The following is a 20,282-nucleotide window of genomic DNA, read 5'->3' as shown; positions in this document are numbered from 1 at the left end:
GAATTTAAGTTTATGAGCTGCAGTGTTCCTCAGTTAAATGAAATTGCTCCCACCAAAATGGATCCCAGCTAAGGAACTGTTCAAATATGTTCATACTGCTTCTTTTGAATTACATTATTTTGTATGCTTTTTTATTTAATAAAAAATAAAATTAGATACGTTTTTTCAGGTTTTTTTGCAATTTTGTATAAGCTACATGTGGCAATGACATTATTTTTACTGTTAAATTACACTTGCTGAATTTCTGATATGTTCCTATCTATTTATAAGCATGGAAGTCTTAGGGCACTTTATACAATTCTGGTAGTATTAGATCCTATGTCCTGGCAAAATTCCTAAAGTCCTGAAGTCTGCCTGACCTCAAGTTCTGATTTATTCTGGAGTGCTTGTCCACTACCAAATCCATGATCTCCTTTTTGTCTGAGATTAATTACAGTCAGTACCACTCTCCATGTGATAAGGGAGGATTTCAGCCTTTTAGATGCAACATCATCCACTGGATAAGAAACTGAATTATAAAAAAAGATGTATAAACTCTTCTGTTCACTGTGGGATTGAGCTAAGCGAGTCCCTTGACTTCTCTGTTTCCTCTGCCATCATTTATATGTGCTTTCCATAAACATCATAAACTCTCCAGGGCCGAAGCTGGGCTTGAAGTGCTTAGTTTAGGAGGAGCTTAATCCCTTTAAATGCTACTTAAATATAAATAATGGTAATAAATCCTTGACAGCAGGCTGCTGATATGCTCAAACTGCAGCATATCCATGCTGATTAATATTGTCCCATTGACTCCTTGAATCTGCCCTCCCCCCCCACCAGGTCCCATCTCTTTGACCCTCTGCCTGGAGCAGGCACAGCCAGTCGCCCCATTCCTCCGGGCCAGTGCAGCGCTGGCTCAGCACCGGTGTGGTAGAGGCAGAAAGGGAATGAATTCTCCTTTGCTTCCCAAAGACCAAAACTACAGGCAAAGAGGGGGTGTGATAGCTGTGAGGCCTGAGAGTGTAGCAACAAGCATTCTTTCTGCAAAGGCCTTTTGTTGTGGGCTCAGAGTGCTGGTCCCTGGCAAGTGGGTCAGTCCCTGCTGCGTGGCCCTTCCCGTGCCCCTGTCGTGGGGCAGGTGGGATTGTCCCAGCTGGGAACCTGCCTCTTTAGTACCTGTTCGAGAGATGTATTTCTTTCAGCTCTGGCACTTTCCATTATCAGCCCAAGTGAAAGTTGCACATTTTCATGTAAAACATAGTCCTAAAAGTTTTAGGTTGGGTCTTTCAAAAGGCTTTTGAAATTTGATGACAAGAGGTACATTGGAATATGTGGTTTTGCTGAAACTACAGCAGTAACTCTTGACTGCTTACACATTCAACCACCATTTTGTTTAGGTCTGTAGGAACAGGATTTCATAATTATTACAGTAATTATATTTAATTTCATTCTCTTGAACATTGCTTGGACGAAGGATTAATGTTAAGAGAAGCTACAGGAGACAGTGACCACCTTCTTGTCATTAGAAAATGAAAATCAAAACTAAAGCTATATTCAAAATGCATCTGGCTTTATGGAAGCAAACATTCATTCCCCTGCAGAAGGATTTTGCAGTCTGACAAATGTCTTGACACTCAAGGGAGTGTTTGAATTGTGAAGTTGTGATATTTCTCTGAATGAAATAAGTTTGTTTGCTTGTTTCTGTTCCAACTGTCTAAAAATTATTGATACAGTTGATGTTGTTTTATCTTTTTATGACATGCACATTTGTCTTCCTCAGATAAATGGGAAGCCCCTGCAGTACATTTTCCCTCATGCAAGGCTCAAACTGCTGAGAGACCCAAAGGATCACACAGTTTCAGGTAAACAACAAAAACCCTCTACGAGACTTGATAATTAATTTGATTAGCATGAACCATGCAAAAGATTTGCAGTATTAAAAATAGTTCCTGTGTCATATGCAGCAGGAAATTCAGTGGTCATTTTAAATCTTGCTAGTTGGTTAAAACAGAAAGCAGCAGTGCGGAAAAAAGGTCGCAACATCTGTTCAAGATCCATAAGCTATACAGACTTTGAAAACAGGGGAAATCTGTTGTGTTTTACATATGAGCAGTCTGTTTTGCTGTAGCTTTTTATATAACTCTATATTCTCTGTATGAGAAGTTTCTGTAAAATAGGCTTGTGTAAGTGTTCAACGTGTACAGAAACGAGAATTTTATTCTTTCTGTACTGGAACTATTCTACAGAGGGGGGTAGCAGAACAATCAGATCCCATTTTTCTGTGATATCTTCACATAGAGACATTTATCACAGGACTTCAGATTTATTCTCTTTTCCCTAACGCTAACACAAATGTTGGTGTAAGTCTGAGTCTGCTTGCAAAGGAGATGAAAGTGGCAAAGGTTATATTCATTCTCCTCCTGGACTGTGCACGGGAACAGAGTGTGGTGTTTTCATGTATCAAATTGTAAAAGGCTGCAGGTTACAGGATCTAGCACAGGTAAGGTCTGTTTGTTTGAGCTTTTGGAATTGCACTCTTTCTCACATCCAGTACTGATAAGGAACTCAAAGCTTTTTTAATATGCTGTTTGTCTCCTTTCAGAGGTACATGCTTTAAGCGGTTTTGTCCTGGAACCATCAGACGTTCTTTTAACTTGCTTAAAAAATTATAATAGTGTGTGTCAAACTCTGTTTCTGTGCAGAAGTAATTACCAACTGCCAGCTCTGGTGTTCTCTCGAGCATTAAGTAGAAAGTGGCACGATCTTACTTGAATTGCTAAATATTGTTTTCACAGGTTTTCTGGCAGTAAAATCTTGATCACTTCCACCCCCAGTATCCACCTCATGTTTAGGGTGTTAAATGAACGTTCTGTGTATGTTATGAAGTATTTTCTTGCTAGTCAGCGTAACACCCACTGGTGATTTAAGGATGCATAAAGACCTCTCCACCCACATAGCACAGCCTGAAAGAAGCCCTGGGTCCACTGTTTTGTCAGCCTCTGCTACTCCTGGCCCTGGCAGTCCATGGAGCTCCTTGACGTCCTAGTGGAGAATTTTGCCCTGCAGGTGATGAGTAATACCATGATCCAAGCTGCTCTCTTACTCAAGAACAAGTGGCATTACAACCACACAACAGTATAGCTCGTGATTTAGTGATACTGAAAGCCTGCTCTCTTGTGTAAAGCTACTTATCCTTGTCCAATTCCTACTGGAATTCCAAAGTGCCTATTCCAAATTCTCTGCTAGCACTCATGCTGGCAACCACAGCAACATACTGTGCATCACAGTAAATGTCTTGTAAGTGATGACTGGAGAACCAAGATGTAGATATTGACTTCCCATTTACTAATGCCCTGCACAGCATGAGATCACACAGGATCAAATATTCACTCAGGATGCTGTGAAGGTTTCATAGCCTACACCAGGTAGTTGTGCTGTATTGTACCTAAATTCTAATTGGAGTAAGCAAGCTTGGATATGTGTTTACAAGCTGCAGTTATACTTTTTGGTTTTAGTCCAGATACAGCCACGGAGACCTGCACAGACATATTTCTATATGATGTACGTATAGATTTATCTACAAATATGAAAAGACTTAAACGTGAATTGTACGGAAAAAAGCCAAAGGTGGAAATAGGGTACCAGTAGGGAGGACCTGAGCTAGAAGAAACTGCTGTATTTTTTACTCTTTGTACATCTTGACTTCATACCTCCCTTCCTCCCCATCTCGGTGTCTGAAGGATTAAAGTACACAGCTCTCTTTAAATGCACAATGCTTTCTGCTTAACTTTCAGCTTTCCAAATTACATCTCCCAGAGCCACACTTACGGGTTTTATTCACTTTTTTAAAAACAACTTTGATAACAGCTATCTGCAAACTAATAGCAAGTATCTTTGTTTATTAACCAGACAATGACTATTAACCAGAGGCTGACTTAGAAATCTATTATACAGCAACAGTTACTTACAATATTAGTAAACTAAACAATAAATACTCTTATACCACCACAGCTACCTCACTACAAGATTATTGGATATTAATCTAGATGCCGTTGTTTGTTGGTTGGCTGGCTGGTTTCTTTCTCTTTGTTTCTTTGTTTCTTCCCTTCCTCTCCTTCTTCTGCTCTCCCTTTCTCCCTCCCCCTCTCTTTCTTATCAAAAGTACAAAAATGAGGTGTTGAGTCATTTTATTTAACTGTTTGCCTTATACTTGTTGCCCAGGCACAGGAAGAGTCTGTGTTAAAAAAAGCCCAAGAACCCTCAATAAAGCTTGCATGGGGAGTCAGATCTCTCCAAGAGAACAGCCAGTCACTGTCCAGGTGGCAATGGGAGTCTCTGTTGCCACCATCCTTGCAGCAGCATCTTCAGCTGTGTCGGATGACTTCCTGCACTGTTGTGTGGCTGGATTCTTACAAGCCAACTGGTCCATTGTTTCTGATTATCTTACAGTATATACAAAACATCCCCTGTCTTACCTATGCGCAAAAGCCTGTTCTTTGTGATCATGTCTGCACATGCAAGAACAGTTTATACTGATAATTTAAAGGATGTACGGGCATTTTGGTCAGTTCAACAGCAGGAGCTGCCTGGGGAGATGCCTGAGACAGATAAATTCTCCTCTTGGGGAATTAATGAACACATCTTAAGTATACAAATAGTGTACCTCAACTGGTATGTGCACAACAGGAGCTTGATGGGGAAATCTCCCAAACTGTCCACAGTTCCCACTTGGAGAACTCCTGTAACTGTTGATAGCTGTTTTGCTGGAAAGCTGGCCAGTGGCTCAGCCCATCACCTTATCTCACTGGGCAGTTCCTGGGCCAATCTGGGCATTAATGACTCACTGCTCTGGGTCAGCCCTGGTATCAAGCTATACCACAGCTGTAACTATGGGGTGAGCTTGAATTTCATCCTAATCTCACCATTATAGTTTAATTTCCATAGGTCTCATCACATAATTACCATAGTGGAGGTTACAGCCTGATTGTGGATCCAGAAATTGTCCTCTTATGAATATCAATAATAGGAGTAGTCCCACATCATTTAAAATTCAGGCTGTATCACTATGTATTACGTGCACATGCATTCTGTTTGTTTGCTTTCTTGATTAATGAAAACTGGCTCTGAGGTACAGATGCCTTTGATGCCTCTTACATAATCTGGCATAATTTTGCACACAAAAGCATTTACTGCGAATTTTAGCATGTGAATAAGGTGTTTAAGGAACAAGGAACTGTGCCAAAATTGTGATGGCAAGAGAATAGTAGTTCTGAATGAAGAATGAATGTATACTTCTAGCTGGCCTCCATCTTGAGGGTTCTTGTTTCTTTAGCATATGCAATCATCTGGAACTCACAGCTCTTCTTTTCAAGGTATGCAGTGTCCCCTCCTCAGGCAACGCTGATAGATATGAAGGAATTGTCAAGGATTTTCTCTGCAAAGATTGATTGATAATTTGCATTATAAAAAAAAAAAATATAAAGAATTGGCGTCATGGTTACGCTGAGGTGCCAAAGCAATGATGATGAATGATAATGTCGCAGTATTTAATACTCCACAATCTCATGGTTTGTTTTCACTGAGAATCCCTTGTTCGGTTTGGATCCTTAACATAGCAGCATAAACACTTTTTTATACTGCCAGCATGTTTGCATTTTCTTTTTTGTTTTTTAACATGTCATAGTTATATCTGAAAAAGTGAAGATGATGTGCTTATGCAGGTAACGGAAGCATTGGAAATGCCTTTGGAAATGTTGCAAAGACAAAACCTTACATTGTGTTATCCCTGTTCAGAAAGCTGTTTAGACACACTGGGTGAAAATCCAGCAAGGCAGACAGTAGGTGTACAGGGACAATGAGTGCACTCAGTCAAAGGTAATTTTTGCTGCTTTGCTTCACTTAGGCTGAGTCACAAGTAATTCTTCGCTTTCCAAAGGCAGGGTATTCTCTGTTTCCAGGGGGCAAAATGTACCTTTGAGCAGCCAGACTGTCCGTGTTGTGGAGCACCCTTTTCAATTCTGATGAAAAAATAAAAGGCAGAGAAGCAATTCAGAAAAATCTGTGAACTTTATAGTAAAGACAACAATTACACTCTAGGCAGTAGACTGTATCCCTAGTCTTCACTTTGGTGGTGATGTCAGTGAAACTGCTAAGGGGATGACAGAGTAGCTGTAACGCTGCACACACATCAGAGATGCCTCATACTCTCCATAAAGATTATGAATTCCTTCACACAGTACAACACTTCTGCAGCATGCCAGCTCACGGGGTACTTATCCCAAGAGAGAGGAAGAGAATTAGAAATTTTCCTATATCAAACCCTCACTACTAAAGTCTCTAAGCAAATATATTTAGGGTTCTTAAATATAGTATATAATATCTATATATTTAGAGTTCTTTCACCTGCAAGTTCAGCAAAATCAGTTCATACAGCAAAATACTGAAGTGCTGTGAATATGTGATTACTAATCAGTTTAAAAACACATTAAATATAGTCACGGTCTGTGTTGAATGCAATATACTAGTCAAAGACAGAGGGTGAGAAGTGTAACCCATCCCTTGTCCTCATATTCTTTTCTTAGAGGATTACTTATCCTGTTTCTTTGGTTTAATGTTGTGAAGAACTGAGATAATGCTTTGCACAAAAACCCAATACCCTCCTGTAACACTCGTCACTGGGGAAGGATTTAATCCCTAATTAATGGCCATCATTCCCTCAAACACTCTCTCCTTATCAGAGACGTGGCACAGAAGGTAAAAACCCATAATCGGAAAGGGACAGAGCTGTAACAGCCTGACAATGTCCGAGATTTTGCAGTGAAGTCATATGGCAGTAACTGAGGACAGGAATGGAAATAAAGGGATGGGGAGATGTCTGTTTGTGTCTTAATAGCAATATTAGAAATATCTTAATATCATTCTGCTTTTCTAAATAAATAAAAAAAAAAAACCACAAAATTTTTGTATTTATTAGAAACATTTTGTAGAGATACAGAGCATATATTCCATGTTTATGTGCCTTCTCTCTGAATTAACTTAATTTGAAAAATGCTAGTCTGTGTGTTTAAAATAGTGTCCATGAGCCCTTTTTGGCAGCTCAGTTGTTTATGCATTTTTCAGTGTATGAACATCTATTGAAGGATATCTAATAAGATCTTAAGATGAGTGGAGGTAATTGAGAGGGCAATGTGGTTATAAAGGTCCAATTTGTTTTCATAGCTCTCCTGCAGAAAAGGCTGCAGAAACATATCACTGCAACACTCACTGTTAGAGTTAAGTCAGGCCCCCAGGTTCCCATGGAGAGCCAAGAGGCACGTAAGAACGAGATTCACAGAAGCCAAACCGGAAATCCCTCTGTTTTGCACATAAGTAATGCAGGTCAGCACTTTCTCATGAAGAAATAGAAAATGAGACATTCAGAGATGCATGTCATTGGTGAGACAACTTGTCAAGGACCTTAGAAAAGTTAGTAACACAGAAATGTCAGTTTAAGGTTTTACTTCACAGGTGAGGCAGAAATTATCTTAAAACTTTCAGAGGAAAATGAAGACCCCATGTGTGCTCGTTTCTCTGCTCTGGCTATCAAAAGTATGCACAGGTTTAATAATTGCAGTAGAACCAGGCAGTTACAAAGGGCAATTAATTGGAGATTGAAATAGTTTAAATAAATTACCTTTTAAATATGGCTATTTTCCTCTATTGATTATAAAGGGAGCATGAGGTGACTAACAGACTACAATTTTTGTGTTGTTGAGATCTTAAATTAGATGAGATGAACAGATATGACGTCATATGGGGACATAAGGGGGGGGACTCTTTATCAGGGAATGCAGTGATAGAATGAGGGGTAATGGTTTTAAACTGAAAGAAGAGGGGAGATTTAGATCAGATATTAGGAAGAAATTCTTTACTGTGAGGGTGGTGAGGCACTGGCACAGGTTGCCCAGAGAAGTTGTGGATGCCCCATCCCTGGAAGTGTTCAAGACCAGGATGGATGGAGCTTTGAGCAACCTGCTCTAGTGGAGGTGTCCCTGCCCATGGCAGGGGGGTTGGAACACGATGATCTTTAAGGTCCCTTCCAACCCGAACCATTCTATGATTCTATGTACAAAGAAGCTATAGAGCAATCAAAAGACGTAGAGAACTGGTTGTCTAAAGGACCACATTGCACCTCATCACCAAGAGACAAACACCAATTTGAGTTGAGATGAACTTTCCAGAGGAGAGTGATGGAACATTTTGAGAATTATAGCCTTCCAGTCCCTATTTGCCTATTCACAGATTTGTACAGGTCTTTGAGGTGCACTTGGTGTACGCTCCCAAGCAATCTGGATGCCAGATGGTTAAGGTTAAGACATTCTGATTCTGCAGGTCACTGACGCAAAGAAAATGTTCTTTGTGGTGGGGAGCTCTGAGGTTCTGATTGTCTCATAGCATCATTGCATCAAGCTAACCGAGGTGCAGCATTTGTCAAGGGAAACCTCTGTTATGCATTATCTGTGTTTCTGATTTTTTTTCACTTTAATATTACTTACAGGTATTATGCACTCAATGCCTGCATGTTTTTTTGCTATTTTACTTCGGTAAAAAGAAGTTGGAGGAGGGGGGTTGTCAGAAAAATTTTCTTTAAATAACCTAAAGTTTGCCTAAAGAAATCTGTTCATCAAGAAAGGGAGTGAAGCTGACATTAGACAGTCAAGGCTGATGAAGCCAAAGCTGTCTGAGGATAGGCACCCCAAAATTACATTAATTTCCTCCCCCCACACAAAAAAATACCAGCCTCCACTTAGTCACTACAACACATATTTTTGTAAAAGAGATGCAATTTAAGGGGGCAAAAGTGTAAGATATATCAAAGTGATAATTTGAATGTTAGATCAGAAATTGTCTTTTTGTTTTCTGTAAAAAATATTTTTATTTTTCTGCTTGTTGCTGTCTTAGCAGTAGTCATTGGCTTGAGAATATACAATTTTCTCAGAAAAGACTGAAATTTCCCTCATTTGACAGCTTCTTCTAATGGGTAGAAAAAATTATCATATCAGTCTCTTGATACAGAAGAGAAGACTGCAGTGTTTAAACGAATAAGCTATGCAGGTAAATAAATTACCTTGATCCCTGTCACCAAAAAAACCTGCATTTTGAAGAGTTAATTTCAACAAAAGCAAGCTGACTAGTAAATTACTATGCACTTAATTCATATGCTGTTTTTCTTTTGCAGTAGTGGAGTTATTACAAGAAATGATCATATTGTGTGAGACATCAAATGAGTATATCACAAATAAGATGTGACATACCAGGTCTTATGAGGTTTATGCCTATTCTTTAAAAAAAGGAAAACAACTAAAAATAATTTGGTCAACTCCCCCACTTTAAAATGTGGAAAAGTTATTCTTCTATGTAGCTTCCTTTTTTTCCCTTAATAAAATAATATTTTATAAATAAATAAAAAATATTTTATTAAATAATATTAATTATTTATTATTTCTATTTATTATTTATATTAATTAAATTATTTTATTAAATAAACAAAAAATATTTTATAAATAAATAAAAAAATATTACCAGCCTAAGCTGGGTACAAGAGAAGTAAGGCACTTCATTACTTAAAGACATGAGTTTAAACCCAACTTAGATGAGCAATGATTGGATACAGTTACAAGCTTCATTTGGCAGTGACTGATGTCATCAGGGAAAGAACACATACAATGAGCTGAAGGTCTCAACATGTGTCCTAATGGGTGGTTCCCTGTTTCCAAACACAAAGCTACCCTTTATTGAGATTGAATGGTTTTAAAAAATGAACTGTCAAATGGCCACACAATCCTTCCCAGGGACAGTCTGAACAGCTGCTCTGTGATATCTCTTCCGAGTAGAAACCATAAGCTTCCGCCACCAGCTTCAATCTCTGCTATTGCCAGCTTAGGATCTTTTCCAAGCAATGAGTCAAAGGTTAATTTGAAGTTTAACAAAAGAGGAACTACTTTTGAGTAGTAACTCAAAAACTCAAGTAGTAACAAAAGAGTAACTACTTTACTTATTTTGTATAATTTATATGCATATTATGATGGTTTTTTAATGAATTATACACCAGAAACAGATACTGTCTCTCTCTTTGAGAAAAGAATGAAAGTTCAGAGGTTTTTACAAAGGCTTAAATGATTGCAGATCTTACTTGGTTTGGAAGAATGGTATTTTACTATTTATAGTTCCACAAATTCTTCCCCATTCATGACAGATAGCCGTTCAACACTGCGTCAGTTGATTCCTTTGTACAAGAGATACATTTGGATGAGATATTCCTTTGGTTTTCCTTTCACCAGAATTATCCAGTGTGCAGAGCCTTTACTGGGTGGCTGTTAAGCACAGGTAGTATCATCTTTCTGAGAGACTCCTCAAAATGTTGACCAAGAGTTATCAATGTCCCCGTGGTGTCTCCTGTCCCAAAGGACATGCAGGAGTGCACTAGCTTCTATTTAACCATTGCCAACACACATTTGCACGATGTCAGGCAGATTTACTCTGCCTTAAGAAGTTTATTGAAAAAAAACACAAAACCACATTGATTAATTACATAAATAAATGAACACCTGTCTGCAGTTTGTATTAATCTGGTAATCTATGCATGTTTGTATGAATCTATGTAATACCGGGACATTATACAAAGTCTGTAACACAAGATCAGCACAAAAGGTTGTAGTAGAGAGAACTTACATGCTAAATCCTCAAGCCTTTTCTCGGTATTTTGTTAAATAAATATAAATGCCTCAAGTACTGGAGATCCTCTTCCAAAATAGCTCAATAAAACCAAATGGTTTGAAGTTTTGGTGCAAGATGTTAAGATAACTGCTAAAAAAGGTCACTGCATTCACCTAGGACTGAACTATTGTTTACTAATAGTTGCTAAGTCATCACTAGGATGCCAGATTCATATATACCAACTAAGTTTTCCTAAAGGCTTTTGTTTATGTGTTATATTATAGCTAACATATACACCTATATGTCTTACATATTGTATAATATTATATCCTATTATATTTACATTAATTCTGTTGCTGTTTCTTAAATACCAAAGATGATGTGGATGGGAGAGTTCAAAACCAACATTTTAAACAATGAAGTTCAGCTGTCAGTCAATGGCATCTATCGAGCCATTGGTGTCTATCAGCAAACACAGATGAATCTCAGTGCCTACAGTTTTTGTAATGATTTGAAGCTACAGCATACCATAGATGACACCATAGATTCTGATGTGACAGATCATCCAAAAAGAAGAGACCTGTATCTTGTTTTCAAGTAGATATGATAAGTGTTCCAAGATGCTAATTCGTAAAACACTTTATGATCCTTCAGGATGATAACCAGTGTGCAAATCAGCATGAAGCAGATTTGCAGCTGCTATGAATCAATTCTGTGCTATTAAAACAACTGGAATATATCTGAATTTCATCAGCTCAGGATTTGGCTTCATGTATATTTTATGCTTTAATTGCCGATGGCCAGGAAGTGCAATAACTGTGTAGGCTTAATCATGTTTCTAGGAAACATCTTCATTTAAGCTAATTTCGTTAGAAAGCACCAAAACAATTCTCCTGAGCACAGTCTTGAAGACGTTGTACCTATCTAGTCAACCAAGCTCTGATATGAGTCATCATGTTATGTATTCCAGAGAATTGCATAGAAATAATAATGCAAATAAAAATTTAGCCTGGATTTTATTATACACATTAGTTTCCCTGCTGCTTTCCAAGTGCCTGATCTAACTTGGTTTTGTTTGCTTTGTCATGTTTCCTTTCCGTCTGTTCTCCAGACTTTACAGATTGCTTTTTCACAACTATGATACCTAAATAAATAGTTTCCATTTCTTCATTGGACTTTTAAGTCTGAACTCTCCAAAGAGAAGTCATGGTTGATTTTTCTGTGGCTGACAATTCTCTTTCATACAGACAATAGAGACAATGGAACATGGTGTAAAATTGTTCTGGTAGATAAGGGCCTGACGGCACTCTAGCATATGCCTGGTCTAGATAAGGCTGGAGGAGGAATGGGGAGATAATGTCTAGTAAAAGAACAGAGGAGGAAGGTATGTTCCGTCTCTGTTCACAGCCAAATAGAGTTGGAAGACCTTGTATTGTTTGATTTGATTGATATGTTCTCATTGCTATAGCATGGTATTTTGGCACAATGCAAAATCTTTCATGCTTAATGTCTCGTTTTCATTCTTTATCCTCATGCATTTTTCTAATTGCTACCATTGGACCTTGCCCAAAAAAGGTCCCCCCTTGTGCTTCCTTGCTATGATTCATCCTTCTGGGTTTGAATTTTGTTTTTGAAAGCATTGTTAGAAAGTGCTGAAAACTTTTTTTGGACTTGAGTTTTTTTCATCCCTCAGTGGTATGTCTGTACATTGTCTCGTGGATCTGAAAGACAAAATAATATTTATTTTGAGGTCTAAAGATATCTTCCATTTCAACTACTCAGAGACATGTTCTAGCCTTCATCTGCATTTTGCGGTTTAAGCCCATTTCAATTTTTCTCATTTTACTTCTGCATAGTTTCAACTTCAAAGCACTATACAAAGGTGGTAAAACAACTATGGTTTTACAGAAATAGTGATTTTCAACTAGAATCTTGAAGGGTATGCTCTTAGAAATCCGAATCAGTAGGGTTTTTTAATACCTTTCTTAAAAGTTCAGTCACCTAAAAGTCTGTTAAAAATTCATATAGCTCTATTTCTAACTGTGACAAGAGTCAGATTGCTGCTGACGTTCATACTTACAGTTTCTAATGCCAATTCGCAGAAACTCATGTGTGATTACTGAAAATCTGTTGTACATTCTAATTGCTTCTTCACTTTCTTTGCTCATCTAATTAGACAGACAAATGGTTTCATACTTTGAAAAATTAGCCCAGAGAAAATGTTTGTTTGAGTTAGCACATGAACATGTTGAAGTTGTTGCCACTGTATGGGAGCTACCTAATAATTAAAAAATATCAGTCCCTGCATATGGTATGGTGCTGGAATTCTATTTACTATCATAAGAGAAAACATCCCTGGAAACTTAATTTGCACCTTTGTGTAAAGGCAGGACCACCAGAAAAAGCCTGGTGTGCCTTGAATTACTCAGTTTTTCTCAGCTCTTTTTTTTTTTTTTTTTTTTTTTTTTTTTACCTGTAACTAATGTAAGGGGCTATTGACATTTGCTTGGAAATGCAAGGCTTTTTTTGCTTACCATGCTGCATCTTAAGGCTTAAGTTAAGATTTGATAGGGGAGTAGGATCGCAGCCTTGGGACATCAGTAAAAACAGTTGCAATTAATTAGCAGTCTTCTAGCTTTGAAGCATCCTAAAAATGATTGGATCTTAAATGTGTAAAATTCCCTTTGAAGAGGTGTTTTCCTGAAGATATTTTCCATAGAAATCAATAGTCAGGGTTCAGAAAGGTGCCCTCTCTCATTCAAAGCACGGTGATTTGCTTTCTGATGGTTACCTGGTCCTGTGTCTTCTAAGGAAGAAAACAGTAGTTCATTAATCTGGAAATCTAAAATTGAAAGATGGATGTCTGGTTATATCAAAATAGTCTGAGAGATGGAAATTAAGTCTCAAAGATTTAAAAAAAAATAATCAAAAAACAAGGGAAAAAGAGATCTGAGAAAGCAAATGATTGATGATGTTTTCAAGCTATCTGCATTCAAGGTGATAAATTGGGTAATGACATTGCAAACAGAAGTTGTAAACTCAGTATTTTCAATAGATACAGTTTAAAAAGGTTTGAAATCCCATCTCCACATGAGAAAATACAGCAACTTCCAAGCAATATTTCTTTGTCATCCAGAACAGAGCACTCATTGGGCAAAAGTAACTCATTCATTCTGACTGCCAGGAATTGAATGTTTTGTAATTTAAAATATTTCTTCTAGTAACATTTTTGCAACATAATAATAATGAAATACAATTTTCTGATTTCATACAAACATGTCAAATTAAATTAAATACCCCCTGATTTGTCCAGCGACAAAAACATGTGCAAACATACGCACGCAGCCCCCCACTGTGGTTGTCCCTTAGCAACGGTGCTCCTTCTTAATACATAATGTCAGTCATACATTTGACCCTAAAACCTGCAAATATAAAATCAAAAGCCTTTCTGAAGTGTCTAGGAATAAAAATCTTTATATATTAACGTGGAAAATAATTTGGTTTACTAGCAGCAATATGGACAAACACCTTAGATTTGCAAAATCAGAACCAGTGTCAGCCATGATTTTCAAAGTTATCTAGCACAGGTACCCATAGAATTACCTCTGAAATCAGTGTCTTGTACACCCATTTATGGGACAAACCACATCTCTGCCATCCTGTTACAATTAAACTCTCAGAGGTAGAGATGCTAGTATAGTGTGGCACGAGAAAATTCTGACCCTGTAGACTTACTCCCCTCTGTGATATGTTGAAATGTCCATATGTTGAAACCTTGTGGGTGAAGAGTAAGTTACTGTGTGCTTGTTTGTGTGTGTTTTATACTAATAGTTGTTTATTGGGTTTGCTGAGGCTCCCAGTTGCGAGCCTCAGATCTGTAACATATTAATGGGACTTTCAATAGTGTTTGATCAGAAGTCCTCTGATAAATGTGCCGAACATGAATTTCTAAGCCCTAAGAATGGACTTAACATTTAAATGCTTTTATAGGGGTACATATTTGCTTTATGCAATGAGGTGCGTATCTTTTGAAAGACTACCTTTTTCAGCTTTTGTAAAGGACATTTACACCCATCCTTGGAATGGTGAGTCTGCTTACCCTATCAAGACAGGAGAAATAAACTTTACCAGTGCTAAATTTCATTTTTGCACCGAAATAAGGTAGTTTATTTAAAATAACTATGCAGTGTGTTCCAATTACACCTAAAAAGTACTGTCCTCAACAAAAATAATCTTAGAATTTCCCATAGCACGGTCCCAGAATGCTGATGTACCTATTGTTTAAAACACAGCATCCTTTCTGTGCATTAAATCATTTATGTTAGAAACCATCCAAACAGCAATGTGTTTAGTTAATCAATTATCATCCATACCAAGTTTATAATTATAGGAGTATTGAGTACCATGATGGATATATCTTGTAGCAGAAATTTAATTATATCTCCCATGCCTGTAATTAGCTTAGGTATTTAGGTGGTGGTGTTTTATGTTGATTATATGGGTCCCTGTACATTTTTATTTTGGAGGATCCCCCTCAAGCTGAAATATTTGTACTTTTCCAATTCTTAATTTTCTGTTAAAAGAGACAACTGTTCACTTGTCATATGCAAAAAGAAGATTAAAAAGATTTACATTCTTTTACATTAGATTTGCATTACTTTACATTCCCAGGTGCAAAGTCTTACAAGAAGCTCAGTTTCTTAAATATGTTTCTTCAAATTACAAAAAGAAGACAAGTGTATAGAGAGGGGGCAAACTGGCTAAATTTTATAGCAACAATTTCAAGGAAGTCAGTAGCAAATTTCATGCTATCATCTTAGTCACAGCTCCTGCTGAAAATACTTAGACATGCTTGCACAGTGTTTCATAGTGTTTCTTTTTTTTTAACTGGCAAAGTTGCACCGGATCAAAAAAAAGTAAGCGTGAGAGGACATTCTTGCCGTATCAGCTCTTTGTACAGCTGTAACTTATAGAGTTACTGTTCATGTTGTCACAGGGTTGAGTTTACATATACCCTAAATCTCTTACCTGTTCTGAAAGTATCAACAATAAAAATCACCACGTAGCTAAAATAGAAATACAGACTCTGAAATGGGTTTATATGGCAGATCTAAACTCTATCTCAAACTTGGATATAATCTAGAGGTGAATTATGTTAAAGATAAGCATACAAAACTCCTACCTGTACTCCCAGTAGTACCATACCAAAATCAATTTCTCCTGTTACACCCTGTGATGGATAAACAATCAAAGTTCTCGACTCTGAAGAGTGTTGATCATCCTTTGTAAAAACTCAAGGTCTATTATACCATTTATCACACACTCACCTCAGCCATATCATGGCTTATTCCCAGGTTATTTAACCTGAAACTCATCCTTGGCCATCAGCCCACACTGAAATCATTCACTAAATGTTCTGTATACTAACAGAACATTACCAGCGGTCATCCTGTGACTGAATCCCCACCCAAATTGTGTTAATGTTAGGTCATAAAACATAGATCTAATGGAAGTGTACCATCTCCCCAAGACTAATCTGTACCCATCATCTGAAATGCCACCACCCCCCACCACTAGTTGTGTGACAACTTCTTGCATGCTCCAGCAGTGCATACTGTTGATTTATATAGCAGTCCCTTCATCTCAGTTCATTAAATATACCTATATACAGTAATTACTATGCTATAGCTGTAAGATCAACCCTCATGTCTTTCCTTTTAATTCCTCTCTATTATTTTTCCTTGGTTGTTCTCACCCACTTGTTTTATCAGTATGTTGGAGGGATACACCATTTTGGTCTAGGCTTGCAATACTGGAATGAGCTGTTCCCACATTAAGTAATTCCTGCCAAATCCTTTAAGTCATGAGTGTCCTTCCTTACCTTTATATTGTGCTGGCCAGGATTCATGCATGTATCTGAACACCAGGCATCTTCTGAAAGAAAAGAAAATACCTGTTTGGAAAATGTCTAATATGCAGTTACAAGGAAAGTGGAGGCACAAGGGATATAGATTTAGCTAAACCGGGATAGAAAAGCTAGTAGAAACTTCTTTGGCCAGAAACTCAATGAGGCTATCTTACTTCTAAAACAAACTGAGGGCTGACTTATCAAATGCTAATAGCATTATGAGAAAAAACCTTAATCTAAAAAGATAAAGCTTTAAAAAGAGACTGTGTGGTGAGCTTCCTATAGCTGATTAGTTTTATCACTCAGCAGGTTCAGCTTATTAAATTAATAAATTGAAAATTAATTATTTAGCCATTACAACAAAGGTGTGAAAATCAGCCTTTACATTCCCAGATCAAAGTGTGAATCATCTCATATGAAATTTTCTTCAAAGAAGAAATTTGTTTTTCTTTTATGAGAATTATTTTTTTATAAAGCAAGATAGCATGAAAATGTATTGACAATGCATAATAGTAGCTTTACGAGACTATTTTTTAAGCTTTTATTTTCACTCTTATTGTTCTATATATAAGGGAGATTAGTGATCTGCTTCTCTCCAGCTAAAATAATCAGTGATCAAAAGGTTTTCATCTTTGTAATTTTTAAAAAAGGGAGAAAATATGTTAGATTTGATGATACTTTACACAGGCTTTTTTCATTTTTACATCCTTTGATGTAAAAGATGTCAATTAAAAGCAAATATTTAAGAAAAATAATAGCATCTGCCAAATATAGGTTCATGTAAATATACACGCTTTGCTGCTGGAGCTCAATGATCTCTGCCTCTCTCCATATTTATGTGATTCTAAAAGCTCAGCTACTATAATTTTTTAGCTAAATTGCATCCATGTTTTAGGCATATGATAAAGCTATCCTTTGATTCCACATCTCACATGGATTTCTAGCAATGTAATGCAATTTAGTTAATACTGAAAATTATGGTTTACTTGAAATAGGTTTGCCATGCAAATAGTCCTTTTTCAGTACAGTAAGGTGGTCAGAAGAAGGTAAGATGTAATTTTTAGTGAATGAGTTATTTGTGTTAAGTCAGTCATGCAGTATTTACACGAGGCCTTTTCCTATGCTAAAATGCTTCTACCCAAAGTCTTTGGCAAAGTGGCAGATGGGACCGCAGTTAACCTTAATCTTCCAACCGTAGGCAGAAATTATTGGTGACATCCTTCAGTAACCTCTGATGAGTTTCTCTCTTTCTTTCTTTCCAGTGAGTTATTCATTGGTTTGTCTCTGTTTAAAGTTTTTCTTTTTCTTTTGATCACAGGCAATGGACTGGGAATCCGAGTTGTAGGTGGGAAAGAAATTCCAGGAAGCAGTGGGGAAATTGGAGCTTACATTGCCAAGATCCTGCCAGGGGGCAACGCGGAGCAGACTGGGAAGCTGATAGAAGGTAAGATAAATGCATTATCAAAAAACAGAACCACAGGAGAGTTGGAAGTTTGGTAGAACTATTTATAATATGTTATCTCATGCGCAGCAGGTGTAATCTTGTGCAAGGAGTGAGGGCCATCTGAGAGTCCCTCTAAACCTCCATGAGTCTTAAAGCAGAAAAGGACTGATAGGTGGCCATTTTATGACTTCTATAGCCAGGTAGAATTGCCATGATGAGCAATATTATGGCATATCTTCAGTAATGTATGCTGACATGCTGTCTAGGCATAAGACAATATGGCTGGAATCTAACTATATACCATGGACGTACGTAATTAACATATATCATGGATGTGTGGTTTTAAAAATCTTTATCCTGGCTTGATGATCTAAGTACCTGTGTTGGGGATTGCTTACATTCTGTAGTTGCATAGGTGAAATGGATCACAGATCCACTTCTCTCTCAGTTGTAAGCACTACCTTTTTTTTTTTTTTTAATTCCCTGAAGTGAGACTTGACTGAATATATCTGATCTAACTTCAGTTTTCCAGTTTAAGATAGTCATCCAACCTGCCCCAACAGGCAACAGAGGAAAAAAGGCATCTACAGAATGGCAATTGATCTCATCTACCATGGACCTCTATTTCAAAAACTGGGAGTTAATTCCTCATTTAATTGACTTTAAGAAGACTGTATTAGACAACGTATCTTCCGTTAGGCAACTAAAGATAGATTAATCATTACATTTTCTAGGATTATTACAAATGTGATAATTCTGTCTAATAACAATTTATTTCTATCCATAACCACATCAATGGGCCCTACTCTTTATAATTGGTTTTTATTTTCTTTTTAAATATGAGTATCTCTATGCACCTGAAATATCAGTTTATCCAAGGAAAAAAATATAATACATTTGTTTCTAATTTGTTCAACTAATTATTTTTATTTCTCTAATAAAAGCAGGACAAAAATAACAAAAGAAAGAAGATAAGCAGGAAGAATAGTTCTCACAGGCAGAATTCAATTCACATAAATTTTCTGAACAGCAAACATGCAACAAAAGTCATAGTTAAATCAAAAGTACTATGCATATGGAAAAGCTGAGTAAATTGATTAAAGAATGTATTCACACACAGAGAAGAATAGTTTAAATATGTTGTGGGTGTTACAAAACAGTGTCACCTGCATTCACCCTAGTGCTTTTTATATCCTTGATTGTTTCTTTGCCAGTATTTAAAAGTCGCACATACACTGATGTCAATGTCAATTTAAAGTTGAAGAAATGATGTATCAAAAAAAAAATCTTCCCCTTTTCCCCTATAGAGTTGATTCTGCCCTTCATATTTAATGGGTAGTATCTCACTCATCAAATGATAGTGTTATTTATTACACATGGTGATGTAAGAATTGACCTTATTTTTTTGTATTTGTTTTGGCTTCCTCCATACAAAAGAGTAGGTCTTTCATAGCTGTGCTAGATCATGCATGCATTGATTCAGTACTAAGCAGGTAAAGAGAAGAATGTGGTTATTTCCCCAAGACTAGACATTTCAAGAAAAAGAATGAGCAGTTACTGTTTGCAATTATCTCCAGTCTTTTGGTTTCTTTTGTCAGGAATTTTTCTGGGAATTGAGGTTTAAAGTTTTTCACTCACCGTATAGGTATATTTTAGCAGTTACCAAGAACATCTTGGATTTACTATAACTAAAGGAAAAGTTCAGACATGGCAGTTTGCTTTTCTGTCTGTTCATATAATGTAGTTTGAAGGTTTATTCATATTTTATAGAAAGACAAACAGGATGGTAAAAATATTCCTTTGTTTCGTTCTCCCATCATATGATCAATCATGTTTCTGAGCTGGCTTTTATAAAAGTTTCCTGGACTTAGGTATGTTGGCATAAATCAACTCCATTAAAATCACTATACTTAATCTGTAGAAGTTGTCTACACAATGTCCCAGAATATATTTTACTATTGATGTGTCAAATGTTCTGTCAGAGAGAAAAAATGCATTCTGCAGAATGTACCATTGCTATAGCAAGCAAGACAAATACTTCCCCTTACTGTCATTTACCTTTTAAATCCTGCCTTTATATATAGTTTACTTTTTATGTCATTTTAGATGGCTCTCATAGATCAACAAGGAATATTTGGTTACTTCACTGTTGGTTTTGCTTGTTTGTTTTTGTGGAAATATAGCTGGTGTACATTTAATCTTGACTCTTCAGAAGTGCTAACATCCATTGAGGTCTTCAGTCATTGTCATATTGAC

General features: G+C 36.9%; 1 protein-coding gene across 1 annotated transcript in view; it reads left to right on the top strand.

The window, feature by feature from the left end:
• The window catches only part of PCLO (piccolo presynaptic cytomatrix protein), a 385,829-nt gene that overhangs the window by 241,939 nt on the left and 123,608 nt on the right, over positions 1 to 20,282 (top strand). The window contains exons 10-11 of the mRNA XM_074166467.1: positions 1,760 to 1,841; positions 17,901 to 18,026. Coding sequence (XP_074022568.1) covers positions 1,760 to 1,841; positions 17,901 to 18,026 — 208 coding nt within the window. The remainder of the gene's footprint in view (positions 1 to 1,759; positions 1,842 to 17,900; positions 18,027 to 20,282) is intronic.

Source organism: Numenius arquata, chromosome 2 (assembly GCF_964106895.1).
Source record: "Numenius arquata chromosome 2, bNumArq3.hap1.1, whole genome shotgun sequence".
NCBI classification, from domain to species: domain Eukaryota; kingdom Metazoa; phylum Chordata; class Aves; order Charadriiformes; family Scolopacidae; genus Numenius; species Numenius arquata.
Note: the sequence above shows the minus strand (reverse complement) of the source record. Positions and strands in the feature narration are given on the sequence as shown.